The following is a 21134-nucleotide window of genomic DNA, read 5'->3' as shown; positions in this document are numbered from 1 at the left end:
CAGGCCGATGGGGGAGTCAGCAATGGGCACATCGAGCAGCGCAGGCCGGATGGCGGAGCAGGCCGAATGGGGGAGCAGGCCGAATGGGGGAGCAGGTCGAATGGGGGAGCAGGCCGAATGTGGGAGGAGGCCGAATGGGGGAGCAAGCCGAATGGCGGAGCAGGCCGAATGGGGGAGCAAGCCGAATGGGGGAGCAGGCCGAATGGGGAGCAGGCCGAATGGGGGAGCAGGCCGAATGAGGCAGCAGGCCGGATGGCGGAGCAGGCCGGATGACGGAGCAGGCCGAATGGGGGAGCAGGTCGAATGGGGGAGCAGGCCGAATGTGGGAGGAGGCCGAATGGGGGAGCAAGCCGAATGGCGGAGCAGGCCGAATGGGGGAGCAAGCCGAATGGGGGAGCAAGCCGAATGGGGGAGCAGGCCGAATGGGGGAGCAGGCCGAATGGGGGAGCAGGCCGAATGGGGGAGCAAGCCGAATGGCGGAGCAGGCCGAATGGGGGAGCAGGCCGAATGGGGGAGCAAGCCGAATGGGGGAGCAGGCCGAATGGGGAAGCAGGCCGAATGAGGCAGCAGGCCGAATGGCGGAGCAGGCCGAATGTGGGAGCAGTCCGAATGAGGCAGCAGGCCGACAAGGGAAGCAGGCCGAATAGGGGAGCAGGCCGAATTGGGGAGCAGGCCGAATAGGGCAGCAGGCCGAATGGGGGAGCAGGCTGAATGGGGGAGCAGGCCGAATGGCGGAGCAGGCCGAATGGGGGAGCAGGCCGAATGGGGGAGCAGGCCGAATGGGGGAGCAGGCCGAATGGGGGAGCAGGCCGAATGAGGCAGCAGGCCGAACGGCGGAGCAGGCCGAATGAGGCAGCAGGCCGAATGGCGGAGCAGGCCGAATGGGGGAGCAGGCCGAATGGGGCAGCAGGCCGAATGGGGGAGCAGGCCGAATGAGGCAGCAGGCCGAATGGGGGAGCAGGCCGAATGAGGCAGCAGGCCAAATGGCGGAGCAGGCCGAATGGGGGAGCAGGCCGAATGGGGCAGCAGGCCGAATGGGGGAGCAGGCCGAATGGGGGAGCAGGCCGAATGGGGGAGCAGGCCGAATGGGGGAGCAGGCCGAATGGGGAAGCAGGCCGAATGGGGGAGCAGGCCGAATGGGGAAGCAGGCCGAATGGGGGAGCAGGCTGAATGGGGGAGCAGGCCGAATGAGGCAGCAGGCCGGATGGCGGAGCAAGCCGGATGGCGGAGCAGGCCGAATGGGGGAGCAGGCCGAATGGGGGAGCAGGCCGAATGAGGCAGCAGGCCGGATGGGGAAGCAGGCCGAATAGGGGAGCAGGCCGAATGGGGAAGCAGGCCGAATGGGGCAGCAGGCTGAATGGGGGAGCAGGCCGAATGAGGCAGCAGGCCGGATGGCGGAGCAAGCCGGATGGCGGAGCAGGCCGAATGGGGGAGCAGGCCGAATGGGGGAGCAGGCCGAATGGGGGAGCAGGCCGAATGGGGAAGCAGGCCGAATAGGGGAGCAGGGCCGAATGGGGAAGCAGGCCGAATGGGGCAGCAGGCTGAATGGGGGAGCAGGCCGAATGAGGCAGCAGGCCGGATGGCGGAGCAAGCCGGATGGCGGAGCAGGCCGAATGGGGGAGCAGGCCGAATGGGGGAGCAGGCCGAATGAGGCAGCAGGCCGGATGGGGGAGCAGGCCGAATGGGGGAGCAGGCCGAATGGGGGAGCAGGCCGAATGAGGCAGCAGGCCGGATGGGGGAGCAGGCCGAATGGGGGAGCAGGCCGAATGGAGGAGCAGGCCGAATGAGGCAGCAGGCCGGATGGGGGAGCAGGCCGAATGAGGCAGCAGGCCGGATGGCGGAGCAGGCCAAATGAGGCAGCAGGCCGGATGGGGGAGCAGGCCGAATGAGGCAGCAGGCCGGATGGGGGAGCAGGCCGAATGGCGGAGCAGGCCGGATGGGGGAGCAGGCCGAATGGCGGAGCAGGCCGAATGGGGGAGCAGGCCGAATGAGGCAGCAGGCCGAATTGGGGAGCAGGCCGAATGGCCTCCACCTGCTAATATTTTCTATGTTTCTAAACAGAGTCAACATTTCAGATTTTAATGCTTATTTATTTCTGCCTGCACTGTCAATTAATCTGTCTTGTAACTACTTGATGCTACTTGCATTCAGGCCGATCGTCTCCCATTCAGGACATGACTCTGAATTCCTCAGGGTAGTGTCCCAGGCCAAACATCTTCAACTGCTTCATCCCTCACCTCCCTTCATCACAAGGTCAGACGTGGGGATGTGCGCTAATGATTGGACAATGTTCAGCACCGTTTGCGACTGCTCAGATAATGAAGCAGACCATGTCCAGCGAGACCTGGACAATATTGGGGGCCTCACGGTAGCATGGTGGTTAGCATCAACGCTTCACAGCTCCAGGGTCCCAGGTTCGATTCCCGGCTGGGTCACTGTCTGTGTGGAGTCTGCACGTCCTCCCTGTGTGTGCGTGGGTTTCCTCCGGGTGCTCCGGTTTCCTCCCACAGTCCAAAGATGTGCGGGTTAGGTGGATTGGCCATGCTAAATTGCCCGTAGTGTAAGGTTAATGGGGGGATTGTTGGGTTACGGGTATACGGGTTACGTGGGTTTAAAGTAGGGTGATCATTGTTCGGCACAACATCGAAGGCTGAAGAGCCTGTTCTGTGCTGTACTGTTCTATGTCTATGTTCTAATATTCAGGTTTGGGCTGACAAGTGGCAACTTACATTCACGCCACACAAGTGCCAGGCAATGACCATCTCATACAAGACAGGAGTCACATTGATCAGGAACTGAATTGAAACAGCCACATTAATACTGTGGCTGCCAGGGCAGGTCAGAATCTGGGAATCCTATGGCGACTAACTCACCTCCTGACCCCCAAAGCCTGTCCACCATCTACAAAACACAAGTCAGGAGTGTAATGGAATATTCCCCACTTGCCTGGATGAGTGCAGCTCCAGCAACACTCAAGAAGCTCGACACCATCCAGGACAAAGCAGCCCCGCTTGATTGCTCCCCCTTCCACCATCTTCCAAACTCTCCCCTACCGATGAACAGTGGCAGCCATGTGTACCATCCACAAGATGCACTGCAGGAACTCACCAAGATTCCTTAGACAGCACTTTCCAAGCCAACGATCCCTACCATCTAGAAGGACAAGACCAGTAGATACCTGAGACCCCACCACCTGGAGGTTCACCTCCATTAACACACCACCCTGACTTGGAAATATATCGCTGTTCCTTCACTGTCACTAGGCCAACTCCCTCCACGAACAGCACAGTGGGTGTACCTACACCACATGGACTGTAGCGGTTCACCTTCTCAAGGGAAACTAGGGATGTGCAATAAATGCTGGCCCAGCCAATGATGCCCGCATCCTGTAAATGAATTTTTAAAAAACTGCAACCATATTTTGCATCCTCTGGCCTTATTCCCGAGTCCTACCTATGCTGTTGGAACCTACAAGGACTATAATCACTGGATCCTCCTCCTCCCACTGCAAGCTCCCCTCCAACCAGACGCAGATATTCCGAACCCTGGCACCAGACAGGCATCACAGCTGTCTAGACTTTTGCTTTTGGCTGCAGAGATCTGTATCTGTTCCCCTGCCATTCACTCTCCCCTAATACAACTATATTCCTATTAGTCCCCTGGCTCCAATAACCTCCTGGATCATGGTGACTGTCAGACCCCTCATGGGACTTAGGGTTGCAAATAATTTTCTTCCCTGTGGTTCTTGAGTGAATAGGCTCCCCCGCTGAAGGACGGTGAACTCCATTTAGCTCTGTCTGAAAGGTCAGCCAGTCAGGCATCGACCGAGGGGAGACCCAGTCAGTGTCATGTAAGAGTACCTTGAAGAAATGGGTGTTAAAGAAATGTGCCTTTGAGAAATAGGTATTTATCAGTGATGTCTGAGTGTGGGTGCAGCTGGGCTGTCTGTCAGCTTTTTACTTTCGTTTTAAGCTGTTTGCTGCAAGGTGTGTTTTAGTTTCGGTTTCAGAGCTGCATAGCTGCAGTCACAGCCAGAAGGGCTATTAATCTATCTCTCTGCAATCTAAAAACTGTAAATCAATCCTTTGGTGATTTAAAACTAATAACTGCTCTCAGTAGTGACTTTAACCTGATGTGTTTCTGTTAAAAGTTCTATTTTAAGTCTTATGGATGTAAAAGGACAGCTTAAGGATTACTCAGTGTTGTATTCTTTGGGGGTTGTATTTGAATTGATGGTTGTTAAGGTGTTCACTATGTTTTAAAAAGGTTAACTTGAGTTCATAGAATAAACATTGATTTGCTGCAAAAAATACTTTTCCATTCTGCTGTACCACACCTATAGAGTGGGCCGTGTGCTCCCCATACCACAATCTAGTAAAAGTTGTGGGTCAGTTGATACACTTTGGTTTCTCTAAAATCTAGCCCATAACAAAGGTTCTACTGGGAGTTATATATAACTTAACTGTAAATAAACCAACGTTCTTTAATCTTACTCGGTGTGGGCTCCCAGTGTCCTCAAAAAACTGGCGATGAGGAGTAAACTGGTTTGCCGCCGATGTTGCAACCTACTCGGCTGAACCAACTCCCCGTTTTTCTGGACCCAGGTTGGAACCAATTATTTTGCCATGCCTCTGTTTGGGTGATTGGATGCAGTTGACACTGGTGTTCAAGACTGGAACTAGTACACAGAAAAGATTTGTTACTTATTCCGGGCCAACAACATCACAGTGAGCGAGTGCCAGACGGTCAGACTGTTGATGGCCTGCGGATCCGGCAGCGCTAGACACACCATCATCCGACCAACTTGTGGCATTTATGGCACAACATTTCAACCCGACCCCATCAGTGGTTGTTTAAAGGTCTAGTTTTAATACAGTGGAGAGGTCCCCCGGCATGTCCGTCACCAAGTTCATATCGCAGCTACGTCACGTTTTGTGAGTATGGAACCGATTTATCTGACATGCTCTGCAATCGTTTTGTCTGCGGTATATATGATATGGAGAAAAAAACTGTTGGGCGAAATCTCCCTGACGTTTCAGCAGGCGAGAGAGTGCGCAATGCAACATCCAAGAAATACAAGGGATGGAGGTGAACGTTTTGGGGCATCGCCTCTCATGTGGTATCCCCCCTCCCGGCCTGGACCGACCGCCATGGTGACTCCGGCCTGTGGGCAAAGGGACAGCCGTCTCTGGACTCGGCTACAGGAGATTTCGGCCCGTGTGCAATGGGTGGGTGCCAGTCCCGGCGTAACAGTAGGCTGCAGGAGCCGGCGCTCCAGGCGCCCCAGGTGATGTGGGCGTCAGCCCCGGGGTCGATCCTCACATCTGGATGACCCAGAAGAGGATGAGGCTGAGATACTGTTAAACTGTTTGGCAGCACCCGTGTGGACCCTATTCGTGTTCCCATACAGGTAAATGGCCATATGCTCCAGATGGAATTGGATACAGGTGCTGCTGTTTCTGTGCTGGCGTTGAGCTGGGTGTGTGCATATACCACTTTGGCTGACATAGTGGCTCATTTGGCCACTTATACTGAAGAGTGACTGAATATTGTGATGACGACACTTACTTCAGTAGCTTATGGGCGCCAATTGGTTCTGCGTCCCCTCATTATTGTGCAAGGAAGTGGCCCTAGCCTGTTGGACTGTGATTGGTGACGCCAGTCGCAGAGGATATCCTCCAAGTGGGATCAGGCGGTCTGTGTGAGGTTCTGAGCAAGTTCCCCAAGGTTTTCCAGCCTGACTTGGGTGGAATTAAAGGCGCGTCACCAGGTGGACCCGGAAGCCCAGCTCCGATATGTTCCTACCTGCAGGATTCCCTCGGCCTTATTGCAGGAAGTGAAGACCGAAGATCATCGCTTGGAATTTGGGCACCATTAGACCCGTGTGCTTCGCAGATTGGACGGTGGTCACCGCAACGAAGCTGGTTAACTCTTTGGGGACTATAAATTGAACACGGCTTTGAGTTTAGACCACAAATCCTGTACCCTCCATCGAGGATCTTTATCCCATATTGGCCGGTGGCTGCACATTTACAAAATGAGACATGGGCAACATTTATCTATAGCTGGAGCTTGATGAGTCCTCGCGGAAGTACATCACAATCAATGTGCACAAGGGTCTATATGAGTATACCCGACTGCCATTCGGAGTATCGTCGGCGAGCGCAGTCTCTCAGCGCATAACGGAGAACATCCTGGTGGACTGCTGCGTGTTGGATCCAAGTACGAGCCACAGGAACCAGGAGCATTCAGGGAACCTCGAAGCGATGTTGCAGCGCTTTTCTGAGTGTGCGGTCTGCCTTCGCCATGCAAACTGCATGTTTCACCCAAAATAAGTTGTCTTCTTGGAGTATGGGGTAGACCGAGACGGCCTACACCCTGTCGCCGTGAAAGTGCGAGCCATCCAACTGGCCCCCGGCCCACAAGATGCCAGCGAGCTTTGCTCTTTTCTTGGATTGGTCGATTATTATGGCAAATTCATTCTGAATTTGGCGATCGTTCTGCCCCCCCCCCCCCCCCCCATTTGCTCCTCAAGAAGCACCAGCCTCGGGTGTGAAGGAGGAGGCATTTAAACAAGTGAAACTGCGTTGTCCTCTTCGAGGGTGTCGACGCATTGAGATCCTTTGAAGCCATAACTCGTCACGTGATGCATCGCCGGATCGGGGCAGTCCTGTCTCAGCGGATGAGAGATGGCCACGAACGTCCGATTGCTTTACCTCCCGGACGCTGGCTGTGGCTGAGTGCAAGTACCCTCAAATAGAAAGACAAGGTCTGGCGGTCATATTTGGGGTGAAGAAGTTTCATCAGTACATCTATGGCCGCCATTTCTTTATCATCACAGATCACAGGCCATTGCCTGGCCTCTTCCATGAAGACATGGCAATCCCATCTATTGCTTCCACGAGGATTCAGCGCAAGGCCTTGTTATTGGCTGCTTACAAGTACTCTTTTGAGCACCACCCAAGGACCCAGGCTGCACAGGCTCATGCATTGAACCGACTTCCTCTGCAGACCGAGCCCACAAACCCCCTCTACGGCTGACCAGGTGATCGCTGTCCTGAACTTCATGGGCTCCTTGCCCGTCACTGCATTATATATTCATTTTTTTTCTTGGTTTAAAAAAAATTTAGAGTACCCAATTCATTTTTTCCCAATTACGGGGCAATTTAGCGTGGCCAATCCACCTACCCTGCACATCTTTGGGTTGTGGGGACGAAACCCACGCAGGCTCGGGGAGAATGTGCAAACTCCCCACGGACAGTGACCCAGAGCCGGGATTGAACCTGGGACCTCGGTGCCGTGAGGCAGCAGGGCTAACCCACTGCGCCACCGTGCTGCTCTGCATTATGCATTCATGACTGGACGCAAACCATCTTTGTCCTTGCCAAGATGCGGCATCAGGTGCTGTACGGTTACCAGCCGAGTTGAAGGCTTTCTCCTCAAAGCTGATCGTAGAAGTGGGGCACGAGGGTTGTTCCGTCGGTTGGCCAACCTTCACAACGGGCACCCAGGAGTGCCCAAAATGAAATGTTGTCCCCAAAATGAAATGTTGTTGAGAGCTGATGTTCGGTAGTGGTGTTTCAACACAGATATCGAGATGTTGGCTCAATAGTACTCCATTTGTCAGGACCATCAGACGCTCCCCGCGGTGGCAAACCCTTGGATGTGGTCGGCGGCGCCCATGGGCTCGCGTACATGCCGATTTCGCTAGTCTATTCCTGGGTTTGATGTTTCTCAGCCTGGTGGACACACAGTCCAAGGGGCTGGAGGTCCACAGGATGGTGACAATCATCTCCCGGGCGACCATTGAATGATTGCGCATTTCTTTATCCACCCGCGGAATTGCTGAGATGCACGTGACAGATAACAGGCCTCTTTCCTGAGTGAAGAATTTGCCGCTTTCATGAAGGGCAACTGGATTTGGCATCTCCGTCCTGCTCCATACCATCTGGCATCAAGAGACTTGGCAGAGATGAGCCATTAAGACGGTTAAACGGGAGTTAAAGAAACAGACTTCAGTCTCATATATAGAACAGTACAGCACAGAACAGGCCCTTCGGCCCTCGATGTTGTGCCGAGCAATGATCACCCTACTCAAACCCACGTATCCACCCTATACCCGTAACCCAACAACCCCCCCTCCCCCCCCCCAGCCTTACTTTTTAGGACACTACGGGCAATTTATCATGGCCAATCCACCTAACCCACACATCTTTGGACTGTGGGAGGAAACCGGAGCACCCGGAGGAAACCCACGCACACACGGGGAGGACGTGCAGACTCCGCACAGACAGTGACCCAGCGGGGAATCGAACCTGGGACCCTGGAGCTGTGAAGCATTATGCTAACCACCATGCCACCGTGCTGTCTCGATGGACACCAGGCTTGCACGTTTTTTATTCTCGTACAGGACCACTCTGCACACAATAACTGGGGATACCCCCGCTGAGACACTCATGGGTCACCGAGTTCATACCCCATTTAGTTTGCTTCTCCCAGATATCGGCGCGAAGGTGCGTTGTAACCAGGAGTTAAAGGAATTAGGGACTGGTTTAGCTCACTGAGCTAAATCGCTGGCTTTTAAAGCAGACCAAGCAGGCCAGCAGCACAGTTCGATTCCCGTACCAGCCTCCCCGGACAGGCGCCGGAATGTGGTGACTAGGGGCTTTTCACAGTCACTTCATTGAAGCCTACTTGTGACAATAAGCGATTTTCTTTCTTTCTTTCTTTTCTAAAGGGGCATTGCCCTCTTTGACGTCAATCTCTCTGATCCTTCGCACCTGACGTTCGTAACATCACTGAGGGTGCTCGCTGGCTCTCTGGGATTGTCGTCTGACAAACAGGACCAGTCTCTTACCAATTCAGGTCTGGGGTCAACTGATGTGACAGCATTTAGATCATATCCATTCACGGAGATTTATCCTTCGTGAGGTTCCTCGGAGGCATCCTGTCCTGGATCCTCCAACTCCATTGCCGAACCAGCCCTGCTGTGATGCCTCCAGTCTATGTTGACGCCGCCATGTCCGACGTTGTATCTTCGGATTCTGACATGGGGGACGTAGACGTCTGAGGTTCCTGATGCAGATTCATTGGCTCAACTGCCCCCTGCTGATTGTCCACCATGGCATTCCTGCCACAATGACATTCCCCTTCGAGCTATATGCCCCCTGATCCAGTGCCTCGGGCGCACAACGTCCCACCGGAGTCAAAGAGGGTCCAACGTCCTCCACTTGCTCCTCCTTCTCATCGGACTTTGGGGGGGTGGGGGGCGAAAGAATGTCTTATCCGACATGGGTTGTACGGGGTGGAAATTATTGTTTTCCCCGTGGTTCTCAAGGAGGACAGGCTCCCCCGCTGATGGGTGGGGTAACTCCATTCAGCTATGTATAGAAGGTCGGCCAGTAAGGCATGGACCGAGGAGAGACCGGGTAGGGATCTACCGAGAGTTGTATATCGCATGAGAGTCTGTATAGCATGCAAGAAACAATATTTTTCACTGTATACTAATACATGGACAATAAAAAATAAAACCAAAATCAAATAATGGAACTGTAAATAAACCAAACTATTTAAATCTTATTCACCATGGACTCCACGTGTCATTAAATTGACATGCAGCCTTCTTCGAGGCTATGTCCAAAGTGGTGGGGGTGAGGGTGGAGCCATGCCCGGTAGTGGCGGTCTTCAGGGTCTCGGACCAGCCAGATCTATTCCTGGGGAGCAGGGCGGACGCCCTTGCCTTTGCCTCCCTGATCGCCCGCCGTAGAATCCTGTTTGGCTGGCGGTCAGCAGCACCACCCAGAGCTGCAGACTGGCTGTCCGACCTCTCGGATTCTCTCCAAATGGAGAAAATCAAATTCGCCATCAGCGGGTCAGACAACGGCTTCCACAGAACATGGGAGCCATTCACGCAACTGTTCCGGGACCTGTTTGTGGCCAACGAACAAGAGGAAGAATAGCCGGATGGCTAAGAATCAGAGGAAAATGGTCGGGAATCGGGGGAAGGTAGCCGGGGCATGGAGGGGAGAGATGGACTGGGAGGGGGGGGAGGGGGGCTAAACCTGAGGAGGGAGGGGTGAACCACGGGGTGAGAGGGGGGAAGACAGCTAAACTTGGGGAGAGGGAGGCGAACCGTGGGGGGGGGGGGGGGGGGAGAAACGGAGACCCGTCCGGGAGGAGCGGACAACAACACACAGCACAGCCAAATATTGCACACTGTGATTTTCTCACCGGCACCCAAATGTGTGTGTGCCCCCCCAGCCCCCGCCCACCCCTTCCCCCCCACAGGCAGTCGCCTACTTACGTGGTGTGGGTAATTTTGCCAGATGTACAGAGCTGCGGCTGTCGAGCTGGTGCACAATACCCCACCAGTTATTCTATTTCATATTTTATTATATATTTTTTATGTTGGGGTGTGCCCTTCTCCTCTAAATATGTGTACATATATATATGTTTCTTATTCTGTGTACATAACGGTCATTATACCTTGTTCAAAAACCCAATTAAAACATTTATTAAAAAAAACTTCAGCAGCAACCCGGGGGGGGGGGGGGGGGGGAGGGCTACGGGTTCGTTATGGGGGTTTGTTCTCATGGTTTTATGCTTATTTCTTTTTCTTGTTAATTTATTGTTTTTGTATTGGAAGGGAGGGGTTACTGTTTTTCTCTGTTGTGATAAAATTTGTTGTTGAAAACTTGAATAAAAATTATTTCAAAAAAAAATTAAAGTGCCATGGTCAGTCATCCACACAGCAGCTACAAATTTCAACCATAGAGCCCCTTCTTGCCTCAATTGTTGTCACATCCTCCTTTCCATAACCATCGACCAGATCAAGGTGTCCAGGTCACTTTCCCCTCCCTGATGTGCTGCAGTGTCCACAGCTCGGCCTCCTGCTCAATAACTCGGAGCCAGAACTTGGCAAGTCTCAGACAGCTACTGCAGGAGCATTCTGCAGCCACAACACATCACTCGCCACTTTTGTTACTCCATTTTTCTTAATTAATCTATAATTCGGACATACTGCTACTCCCAAATAACCTTTCCGACTGCTACTGAAACTCATGATCACGAGTGAAAATTTACCCATTACTTACACGAGCTTTGAGGACAAACGAGAAAAATGTTCACCAATCACGTACCCGTTTTCCTGCGATGGGACACTCTGAATTATCTCAGAATGTAGTCCCTGCGCTCTGGAGCCACAAACAGGAAGGGATATCTCTTCCAGGGTGATGGTTACTGCCTCCAAGTTCTCTTTGCACCAGCTCACCGTGTAATAGGGGGTGCAACAGGTTACAGATATCGGAAGGTTTGCAGGCACTTGAAGGTGTTACAGATATAGGGAAAGGTCCAGTGCCTGGAGCCATGCTGCACTCTTGGCGAGTCACTGCTGAAAGAGGCAAGGTAAGGTTGCCATAGTTCCTGATGACCAAAGGCTGCTTTTCCACATTTGAGGGGGAGAGCTGACACCTCAGGCGAGAGACAAGGTTGAGAAGGAGGGCCTTCATAAATACCCATAGCCTGTATGGGAATTGAATCCACGCTCAGCATCATAAACTCAGCCAGCTGAGCGAAACCGGCCCCCGGCCTAGGCACCTGGTTCATGATGCAGATCATGGCCAGCAGCGCAGGTTCAATTCACATACCAACTAAGGTTATTCAAGAAGAACCTGCCTTCTGAACCTTATCCCTCACATAAGGTGTGGTGATCTTCAGGTTAAGTCACAACCAGTCAGCTCTCCACGTCAAAGGGGAAAGGGGCCTCTGGTCATTCTGATGGTTGCTTTTACTTTTTTAAAAATTACTGAGGGAGTGCTGCACTGTCAGAGAGTCAGAACTGAGAGAGTGCTGCACTGTCAGAGGGTCAGTACTGAGAGAGTGCTGCACTGTCAGAGGGTCAGAACTGAGGGAACACTGCACTGTTAGAGGGTCAGTACTGAGGGAGTGCTGCACTGTCAGAGGGTCAGTACTGAGGGAGTGCTGCACTGTCAGAGGGTCAGTACTGAGGGAGTGCTGGACTGTCAGAGAGTCAGAACTGAGAGAGTGCTGCACTGTCTCAGGGTCAGTACTGAGGGAATGCTGCACTGTCAGAGGGTCAGTACTGAGGCAGTGCTGGACTGTGAGAGGGTCAGTACTGAGGGAGTGCTGGACTGTGAGGGTCAGTACTGAGGGAATGCTGCACTGTCAGAGGGTCAGTACTGAGGGAGTGCTGCACTGTCAGAGGGCCAGTGCTGAGGGAGTGCTGCACAGTCAGCGGGTCAGTACTGAAGGAGCGCTGCATTGTCAAAGAGTCAGTACTGAGGGAGTGCTGCGCTGTCAGAGGGTCAGTACTAAGGGAGTGCTGCACTGTCAGAGGGTCAGTACTGAGGGAGTGCTGCACTGTCAGAGGGTCGGTACTGAGGGAGCGCTGCGCTGTCAGAGGGTCAGTACTGAGGGAGCACTGCACTGTCAGAGGGTCAGTACTGAGGGAGGGGTGCACTGTCAGAGGGTAAGTACTGAGGGAGCGCTGCACTGACAGAGGGTCAGTACTGAGAGAGTGCTGCACTGTCAGAGGGTCAGTACTGAGGGAATGCTGCACTGTCAGAGGGTCAGTACTGAGGGAGTGCTGGACTGTGAGAGGGTCAGTACTGAGGGAGTGCTGGACTGTGAGGGTCAGTACTGAGAGAATGCTGCACTGTCAGAGGGTCAGTACTGAGAGAGAGCTGCACTGTCAGAGGTTCAGTGCTGAGGGAGTGCTGCACAGTCAGCAGGTCAGTATTGAAGGAGTGCTGCAATGTCAGAGGGTCAGTACTGAGGGAGCGCAGCATTGTCAGAGGATCAGTACTGAGGGAGTGCTGCACTGTCAGAGGGTCAGTACTGAGGGAGCGCTGCGCTGTCAGAGGGTCAGTACTGAGGGAGGGCTGCAATGTCAGAGGGTCAGTACTGAGGGAGGGGTGCACTGTCATAGGGTCAGTACTGAGGGAGTGCTAGACTGTCAGAGGGTCAGTACTGAGTGAGTGCTGCACTGTCAGATGGTCAGTACTGAGGAAGTGCTGCACTGTCAGATGGTCAGTACTGAGGGAGTGCTGCACTGTCAGAGGGTCAGTACTGAGGGAGGGCTGCACTGTCAGAGGGTCACTACTGAGGAAGTGCTGTACTGCTAGAGGGTCAGTACTGAGGGAGGGCTGCACTGTCAGAGGGTCAGTACTGAGGAAGTGCTGCACTGTCAGAGGGTCAGTACTGAGGGAGTGCTGCACTGTCAGGGTCAGTACTGAGGGAGTGCTGCACTGTCAGAGGGTCAGTACTGAGGGAGTGCCGCACTGTCTGAGGGTCAGTACTGAGGGAGTGCTGCACTGTCAGAGGGTCAGTACTGAGGGAGTGCTGCACTGTCAGAGGGTCAGTACTGAGGGAGTGCTGCACTGTCAGAGGGTCAGTACTAAGGGAGTGCTGCACTGTCAGAGGGTCAGTACTGAGGGAGTGCTGCACTGTCAGAGGGTCAGTACTGAGGGAGTGCTGCACTGTCAGAGGGTCAGTACTGAGGGAGCGCTGCACCGTCAGAGGGTCAGTACTGAGGGAGTGCTGCACTGTCAGAGGGTCAGTACTGAGGGAGGGCTGCAGTGTCAGAGAGTCAGTACTGAGGGAGTGCTGCACTGTCAGAGGGTCAGTACTGAGGGAGCACTGCACTGTGAGAGGGTCAGTACTGAGGGAGTGCTGCACTGTCAGAGGGTCAGTGCTGAGGGAGTGCTGCACTGTCAGAGGGTCAGCACTGAGGGAGTGCTGCACTGTCAGAGGGTCAGTAGTGAGGGAGTGCTGCACTGTCAGAAGGTCAGTACTGAGGGAGTGCTGCACTGTCAGAGGGTCAGTAGTGAGGGAGCGCTGCACTGTCAGAGAGTCAGTACTGAGGGTGGGCTGCAGTGTCAGAGAGTTAGTATTGAGGGAGATGATTGTGGGAGGGGGGGGGATAGGGGACTCTTGTGATGGGGCAGGCATGTTGAGGCTAATAAATTGAAAAGCTAGCTGGCGCTTTTTAGCGGGTGAGAGCAGTCTGACTGTTTATTGCAGCACATTAATAAATTACGATTTGCAATTCCGTGGCTGACTGAGACCTGCTTTTTAAATCCGCGGCTGTTCCTTTAAGATTAGCACGATCCCTTTGAGAGGAAATCTGATGCTAAACCTTCCATTCCCGCATCTGCGCAGTTGCGGAAGCGGCGCAGGTGCGGAACCTGGCGCATGCGCCGCTGCCACGCAGGGCGATGAGGTGAGGTTGGCCTTGGCGCCGCCTATCTTTGCCCCGGACAAAGATGGCGACAACGCCATTTTGGCAAGTGGCGGAATCATAGAATTAAATCGGACAGCGGCGTGCCAAGGAGTCGCTGCCGCCTCTCCGCCCATATGGATAAAATGGAGTAGAAGTCAATGAATCGAGAATTTCGGGGCGTTGGCAGGTCTCCGCTTGGAGTTTGTGTCGGTGGTCATCATTATGCGTCGCAAAAGGCTCGCCCCCTCAATCGCTAAACGTCATTTCCCGTGCGACAGCTTCCGGTTTTACCGCGTCACCTTCTGGGGCTGAGTTGGGGAAGCGACACCAAAGGCTTTGGGGGCTGAGGCAAGATGGTCCCTCTGGAGGAATGTGGGTGCTCCAGTTAAAGGGCCAAGTCAACACCCCCTTCCACTTTAAAGGCACCCCCCACCCTCCCCCCAAAACAACAACCTATTTTTTTTTAGTCAGTTAAGAAAGTATACTTCTAAGGATTTCATCTGTTAATTTTTACATACCCCCCCCCCCCCCCCCAAGCTACCAACACCTTCCACCAAAAGAGTCATGAAAACTACAGCGGTCAAGACGGAGGGGGAGGAAGAGGACGAGGACGGAGTGGGTGAGGCCGCCCTGGATATTTTCTAACAGCTGATGGTGGGGCAGGGGTGTGGCGGTGAAATCAGCGGGGTTCATAGTGGTGCCCGGTGAATGTAACATTGGGAAAGGGGCTGTTATTGTGAGGGTGGAGTGGGTTGGATCAGAAGGGGCTGAATAGTGTCCTTTTCTGTGTAAGAAACCCATGGGGGGTAAGAATGGCCTCCTCCTGTTACTTGAGAAGGGCTGAATGGGGACCTCCTGGTACTGCGTAAATGGCCCGATGGGGACTGAAGGGGATCTGCCTGTTCCCGTGTAACAGACTCGCGAGGGGCTGAATGGGCTCCTGTTCCTGTGTAACAGACTCGAGCAGTGGGCCGAATGGCCTCCTGCTGTTCCTGTCTCACATGTGCCTTCTAAGTCTCTATATTTGGGTCCCATTTCTCAGGATGAGTGAAACCCCTAACGCCATATCTCTGTTCTGCATTTTCTGGGCCTATTTTCCAGGCTTGGTCTACCCCGACTGGGCCTACAAGCCTGACTCCAGCCCTGGGAGTCGCCAAGTGCAGCTCTGGCACTTCATCCTGGACCTGCTGCGGAAGGAGGAATATCGAGAAGTCATCGCCTGGCAGGGAGATTATGGAGAATTTGTCATCAAAGATCCCGATGAGGTGGCTCGTCTCTGGGGAATGAGGAAATGTAAACCTCAAATGAACTATGATAAGCTCAGCCGAGCCCTCAGGTAAAGAGCTGCCTTCTCTTCGTGTCTTCCCCAAATGAACATCTGACACTTGGGAAACAGATACAGCATGATGTTATGCACAGAACAAAGCTCCCACTTCACTGTCCCCATCAAACACTCCCAGGACAGGTACAGCACGGGGTTAGATACAGAGTAAAGCTCCCTCAACACAGTCCCCATCAAACACTCCCAGGACAGGTGCAGCACGGGGTTAGATACAGAGTAAAGCTCCCTCTACACTGTCCCCATCAAACACTCCCAGGACAAGTACAGCACGGGGTTAGATACAGAGTAAAGCTCCCTCTACACTGTCCCCATCAAACACTCCCAGGACAGGTACAGCACGGGGTTAGATACAGAGTAAAGCTCCCACTACACTGTCCCCATCAAACACTCCCAGGACAGGTACAGCACGAGGTGAGATACAGAGTAAAGCTCCCTCTACACTGTCCCCATCAAACACTCCCAGGACAGGTACAGCACGGGGTTAGATACAGAGTAAAGCTCCCACTACACTGTCCCCATCAAACACTCCCAGGACAGGTACAGCACGGGGTTAGATACAGAGTAAAGCTCCCTCAACACATTTTTTCAATACATTCTAGGTCTCCGTCTCCCGCGCCGCCTCCTCTATCTGTCTGTATGCATCTGTCTCCTCTCTGTGACGGAATCTGTTTCTCTTCCCTCCGTCGCACCCCAGGTATTACTACAACAAACGAATTCTGCACAAGACCAAAGGGAAGAGATTCACTTACAAATTTAACTTCAGTAAGATGGTGATGGTGAATTATCCTTTCATCGATGTACGAGGGACTGGTGAGTGTGAAGCCAAAATCGAGAGGTTTGGTTGGTTTATGTATGTACAATAACAAATACTCGGGAATGAGTTACAGACTGGAATCTAATCGAGGGGTTCGGATGGTTTATATGTAGAATAACAAGTACCCGGGAATGAGTTACAGACTGGAATCTAATCGAGGGGTTCGGGTGGTTTATATCTAGAATAACAAGTACCCGGGAATGAGTTACAGACTGGAATCTAATCGAGGGGTTCGGGTGGTTTATATATAGAATAACAAGTACCCGGGAATGAGTTGCAGACTGGAATCTAATCGAGGGGTTCGGATGGTTTATATGTAGAATAACAAGTACCCGGGAATGAGTTACAGACTGGAATCTAATCGAGGGGTTCGGGGTGATTTATATACAGAATAACAAATACTCGGGAGTGAGTTACAGACTGCAATCCAATCGAGGGGTTCGGGGTGATTTATATATAGAATAACATATACTCAGGAGTGAGTTACAGGCTGGAAACTAATCGAGGGGTTCGGGGTGGTTTATATATAGAATAACAGATACCCGGGAGTGAGTTACAGACTAGAATCTAATCGAGGGATTTGGGGTGGTTTATATATAGAATAACAGATACCTGGGAGTGAGTTACAGACTGGAATCTAATCGAGGGGTTCGGGGTGGTTTATATATAGAATAACAGATACCTGGGAGTGAGTTACAGACTGGAATCTAATCGAGGGGTTCGGGGTGGTTTATATATAGAATGACAGACACCCGGGGGTGCGTTACAGACTGGAATCTAATCGAGGGGTTTGGGTTGGTTTATATATAGAATAACATACCCAGGAGTGAGTTACAGACTCAAATTTTAATCAAGCGGTTCGGGGTGGTTTATATATAGAATAACAGATACTCCAGAGTGAGTTACAGACTGGAATTTAATCGAAGGGTTTGGGTGGTTTATATATAGAATAACAGATACCCGGGAATGAGTTACAGACTGGAATCTAATCGAGGGGTATTGGGGTGATTTATATACAGAATAACAAATACTCGGGAGTGAGTTACAGACTGCAATCCAATCGAGGGGTTCGGGGTGATTTATATATAGAATAACATATACTCAGGAGTGAGTTACAGTCTGGAAACTAATCGAGGGGTTCGGGGTGGTTTATATATAGAATAACAGATACCCGGGAGTGAGTTACAGACTAGAATCTAATCGAGGGATTTGGGGTGGTTTATATATAGAATAACAGATACCTGGGAGTGAGTTACAGACTGGAATCTAATCGAGGGGTTCGGGGTGGTTTATATATAGAATAACAGATACCCGGGAGTGAGTTACAGACTAGAATCTAATCGAGGGATTTGGGGTGGTTTATATATAGAATAACAGATACCTGGGAGTGAGTTACAGACTGGAATCTAATCGAGGGGTTCGGGGTGGTTTATATATAGAATGACAGACACCCGGGGGTGCGTTACAGACTGGAATCTAATCGAGGGGTTTGGGTTGGTTTATATATAGAATAACATACCCAGGAGTGAGTTACAGACTCAAATTTTAATCAAGCGGTTCGGGGTGGTTTATATATAGAATAACAGATACTCCAGAGTGAGTTACAGACTGGAATTTAATCGAAGGGTTTGGGTGGTTTATATATAGAATAACAGATACCCGGGAATGAGTTACAGACTGGAATCTAATCGAGGGGTATTGGGGTGGTTTATATAAAGAATAACCGATACCCGGGAGTGAGTTACAGACTGGAATCTAATCGAGGGGCTCAGGGTGGTTCATATATAGAATAACAGATACCCGGGAGTGAGTTACAGAAGGGAATCTAATCGAGGGGTACGGGGTGGTTTATATACAGAATAACGGATACCCGGGAGTGAGTTACAGACTGGAATCTAATCGAGGGGTTCAGGGTGGTTTATATACAGAATAACAGATACCCGGGAGTGAGTTACAGACTGGAATCTAATCGAGGGGTTCAGGGTGGTTTATATACAGAATAACGGATACCAGGGAGTGAGTTACAGACGGGAATCTAATCGAGGGGTTCAGGGTGGTTTATATACAGAATAACAGATACCAGGGAGTGAGTTACAGACTGGAATCTAATCGAGGGGTTCAGGGTGGTTTATATACAGAATAACGGATACCCGGGAGTGAGTTGCAGACTGGAATCTAATCGAGGGGTTCAGGGTGGTTTATATACAGAATAACGGAGACCCGGGAGTGAGTTACAGACTGGAATCCAATCAGGTTATATCAGGTTTGCGACCGATGGAGAGATGTGTCTCGGTATCAACTTGCAGAAGGAAGTTGGACAGACGGATGTGTGAAGGCCGCCCAGGTTTTGGGTGAATCGGTTTTGCGAACATTGGGCAGAGTGAGATGGTGGGAGAGAGAGCGACTATCCTTATGAATATTTGGATTTTGATTGTGTTTCCACCTGTGACATGTAGAGAATTAGGGTGCGTACTCAGAGAGCAGAAGGGTATTGGGTATGAGGCGTTGGTGTTGAATATAGATGGAGACTTTGGGATGTTATTTGGAAGGAATATTTAAAGTTTAATCCTGTTAAGTTTCAGAGTGGGTATCTCATGATGTGTTTTTTTTTCCTCCCTCTCCACTGCCATCCTTGTGTCCTCCGGCCCTCTTCCTTCTCCTCCCCCTTCTCCCTTCAGGTGTGGTCCCTCAGAGTGCTCCCCCCATCCCCACCAGCTCCACCCTCTTCCACTTCCCAGCCCCTGAGCCCCTGTCACCGCACTGTTGCGGCCCTTTTGACTCTGCGACTGCTGGTCGGCGGGGCAGGGGCTCGGTTTCCGATGGGAGTGAGGGGACTCCTGCCCCTTCAGAGCAGGAGGATGCTGGCACCGATTCACGCTGGGCCTCTGAAGCATCCAGCGGGGCCCTTCCTTGCTACGGCCATCCCCCTCGCCTCTACCAGGAACCCCGCAGCCCCTTCTCACCCCTCCTTCCGCCATCCCTGGCCCTATCCCCCGGCTTCCCTTTGACCCCCTACACCTGCAGCCCCTCGCCCAGCCTGAGCCCTGGGCTTGGGAGCCGGGCCAGCACCCGCTTCACCTTCAACCCTGAGGAAATGAGTCTTTACCTCCAGGCCCACGCCCGGTCGGTCTACAATTACCACCTGAGCCCACGCTCATTCCCCCGCTACCCGGGGCTCCCAGTGACAGCCCTTGTCTCAATGCCCCGCCTGGCCAACGAGCCGGTGCCCAGCATCCAGCTCCAGCCCCCACCCCCCGGCCGCAAGCCCAGAGCTGAGGCCCAGGGAGGGCCATTCACCAAGCCGAAAGCACCCCCACCGCCTCCTGCCGATCAGCCGGCGGAAGCTGAAGGGGGTGCGGATGGTGCAGGCAGAGTGGGGTCTCCCTGGGAGGTGCGGAGAGCAGAGGACCACTGCATGCCCCTGAAGCTGCGTTTCAAGAGGCGCTGGGTGGCTGACAGCTGTGGGGGCAAGGCTCTGGCAGCGGCAATCGGGCCCGACCCTTCTCCTAATGTACCCGCTTACCCCCTGGAGGACAGACAGGCCAAAGATGGAGAGCGGAATGTGAAGCCAGAGCAGAAAGAGGAGCTGCCGGATTGAAGGAGGGCGCTGATTACCAGTATGATGCCTTGTTGTATGCCAATAGCTAGATATATACACGGTAGAGAAATCGACTTTCAGCTCTCCCAGCTTGTGGGGGTTTTAATGATATCCTGTACAGACATGCTCCCTTGTCCCCCTACTCCTCTCCCCCAAATCCTCTCTCTCTCTCCCTCCCCATGGCGGCACACTGGTTAACGCTGCTGCCTCACAGTGCCAGGGTCTCGGGTTCCATTCCGGCCTCGGGCGACTGTGAGGAGTCTCCCCGTGTCTGCGTGGGTTTCCTCCCACAATCCAAAGATGTGTAGGTTAGGTGGATTGGTCATGCTAAAATTGCCCTTAGTGACCAAAGGTTATGTGGGGTTACAGGGTTCCAGGGATAGGGCAGGAAATGGGCCTAGGTAGGGTGCTCTTTCGTAGGGTTGGTGCAAACCCGATGGGCCAAATGGCCTCATTCTACACAAGGAATTGAATGATTATCTCTCTCTCTCTCTCTCTCTCTCTCTTTTCTCTCCCCCACATCTCCCCATCTTTCTCTCTCCCATGTCTCCTTCACTCCTCCCCACCTCACGCTCTCACTCTCTGGTGAGAGGGTTAATCTCCCTCCGATAGGGGAACAGGCTGCCCAGTGTGTGTAAATGGGGAGAGGTGGGTGAGGGGGTTAATCCCTCTCCGATAGGGGAACAGGCTGCCCAGTGTGTGTAAATGGGGAGAGGTGGGTGAGGGGGTTAATCCCCCTCCGATAGGGGAACAGGCTGCCCAGTGTGTGTAAATGGGGAGAGGTGGGTGAGGGGGTTAATCCCCCTCCGATAGGGGAACAGGCTGCCCAGTGTGTGTAAATGGGGAGAGGTGGGTGAGGGGGTTAATCCCCCTCCGATAGGGGAACAGGCTGCCCAGTGTGTGTAAATGGGGAGAGGTGGTTGAGGGGGTTAATCCCCCCTCCGATAGGGGAACAGGCTGCCCAGTGTGTGTAAATGGGGGAGAGGTGGGTGAGGGGGTTAATCCCCCTCTGATAGGGGAACAGGCTGCCCAGTGTCTGTAAATGTTTGCTCTGAATTTTGTGATGTTTTACTGATGTTAATACCATTTGGTGCCTGCAAATGTATTTCTCTCTCTCTCTGAAATGTAATTAAATAAGATA

At 52.7% G+C, this 21134-nt stretch overlaps 2 protein-coding genes across 2 annotated transcripts in view; one reads left to right on the top strand and one right to left on the bottom strand.

The window, feature by feature from the left end:
• Positions 1-11479, bottom strand: part of LOC119967972 (sodium/potassium-transporting ATPase subunit alpha-2-like) — a 190436-nt gene extending 178957 nt beyond the window's left edge. Inside the window, 1 exon segment of the mRNA XM_038801073.1 lies at positions 11139-11479. The gene's annotated coding sequence lies outside the window, so the exon portion shown is untranslated.
• Positions 11480-14259: 2780 nt separating this feature from the next.
• Positions 14260-20266, top strand: LOC119967777 (ETS domain-containing transcription factor ERF-like). The gene is made up of 4 exons (XM_038800768.1): positions 14260-14858; positions 15341-15575; positions 16276-16391; positions 19074-20266. Exons 1-4 carry the CDS (start codon positions 14804-14806, stop codon positions 19991-19993), a joined length of 1326 nt encoding a protein of 441 aa, XP_038656696.1. The 5' UTR covers positions 14260-14803; the 3' UTR covers positions 19994-20266.
• The last annotated feature ends 868 nt before the right edge of the window (positions 20267-21134 follow it).

The sequence above is a fragment of the Scyliorhinus canicula genome, chromosome 6, assembly GCF_902713615.1.
Source record: "Scyliorhinus canicula chromosome 6, sScyCan1.1, whole genome shotgun sequence".
Classification (NCBI taxonomy): Eukaryota; Metazoa; Chordata; class Chondrichthyes; order Carcharhiniformes; family Scyliorhinidae; genus Scyliorhinus; species Scyliorhinus canicula.
Note: the sequence above shows the minus strand (reverse complement) of the source record. Positions and strands in the feature narration are given on the sequence as shown.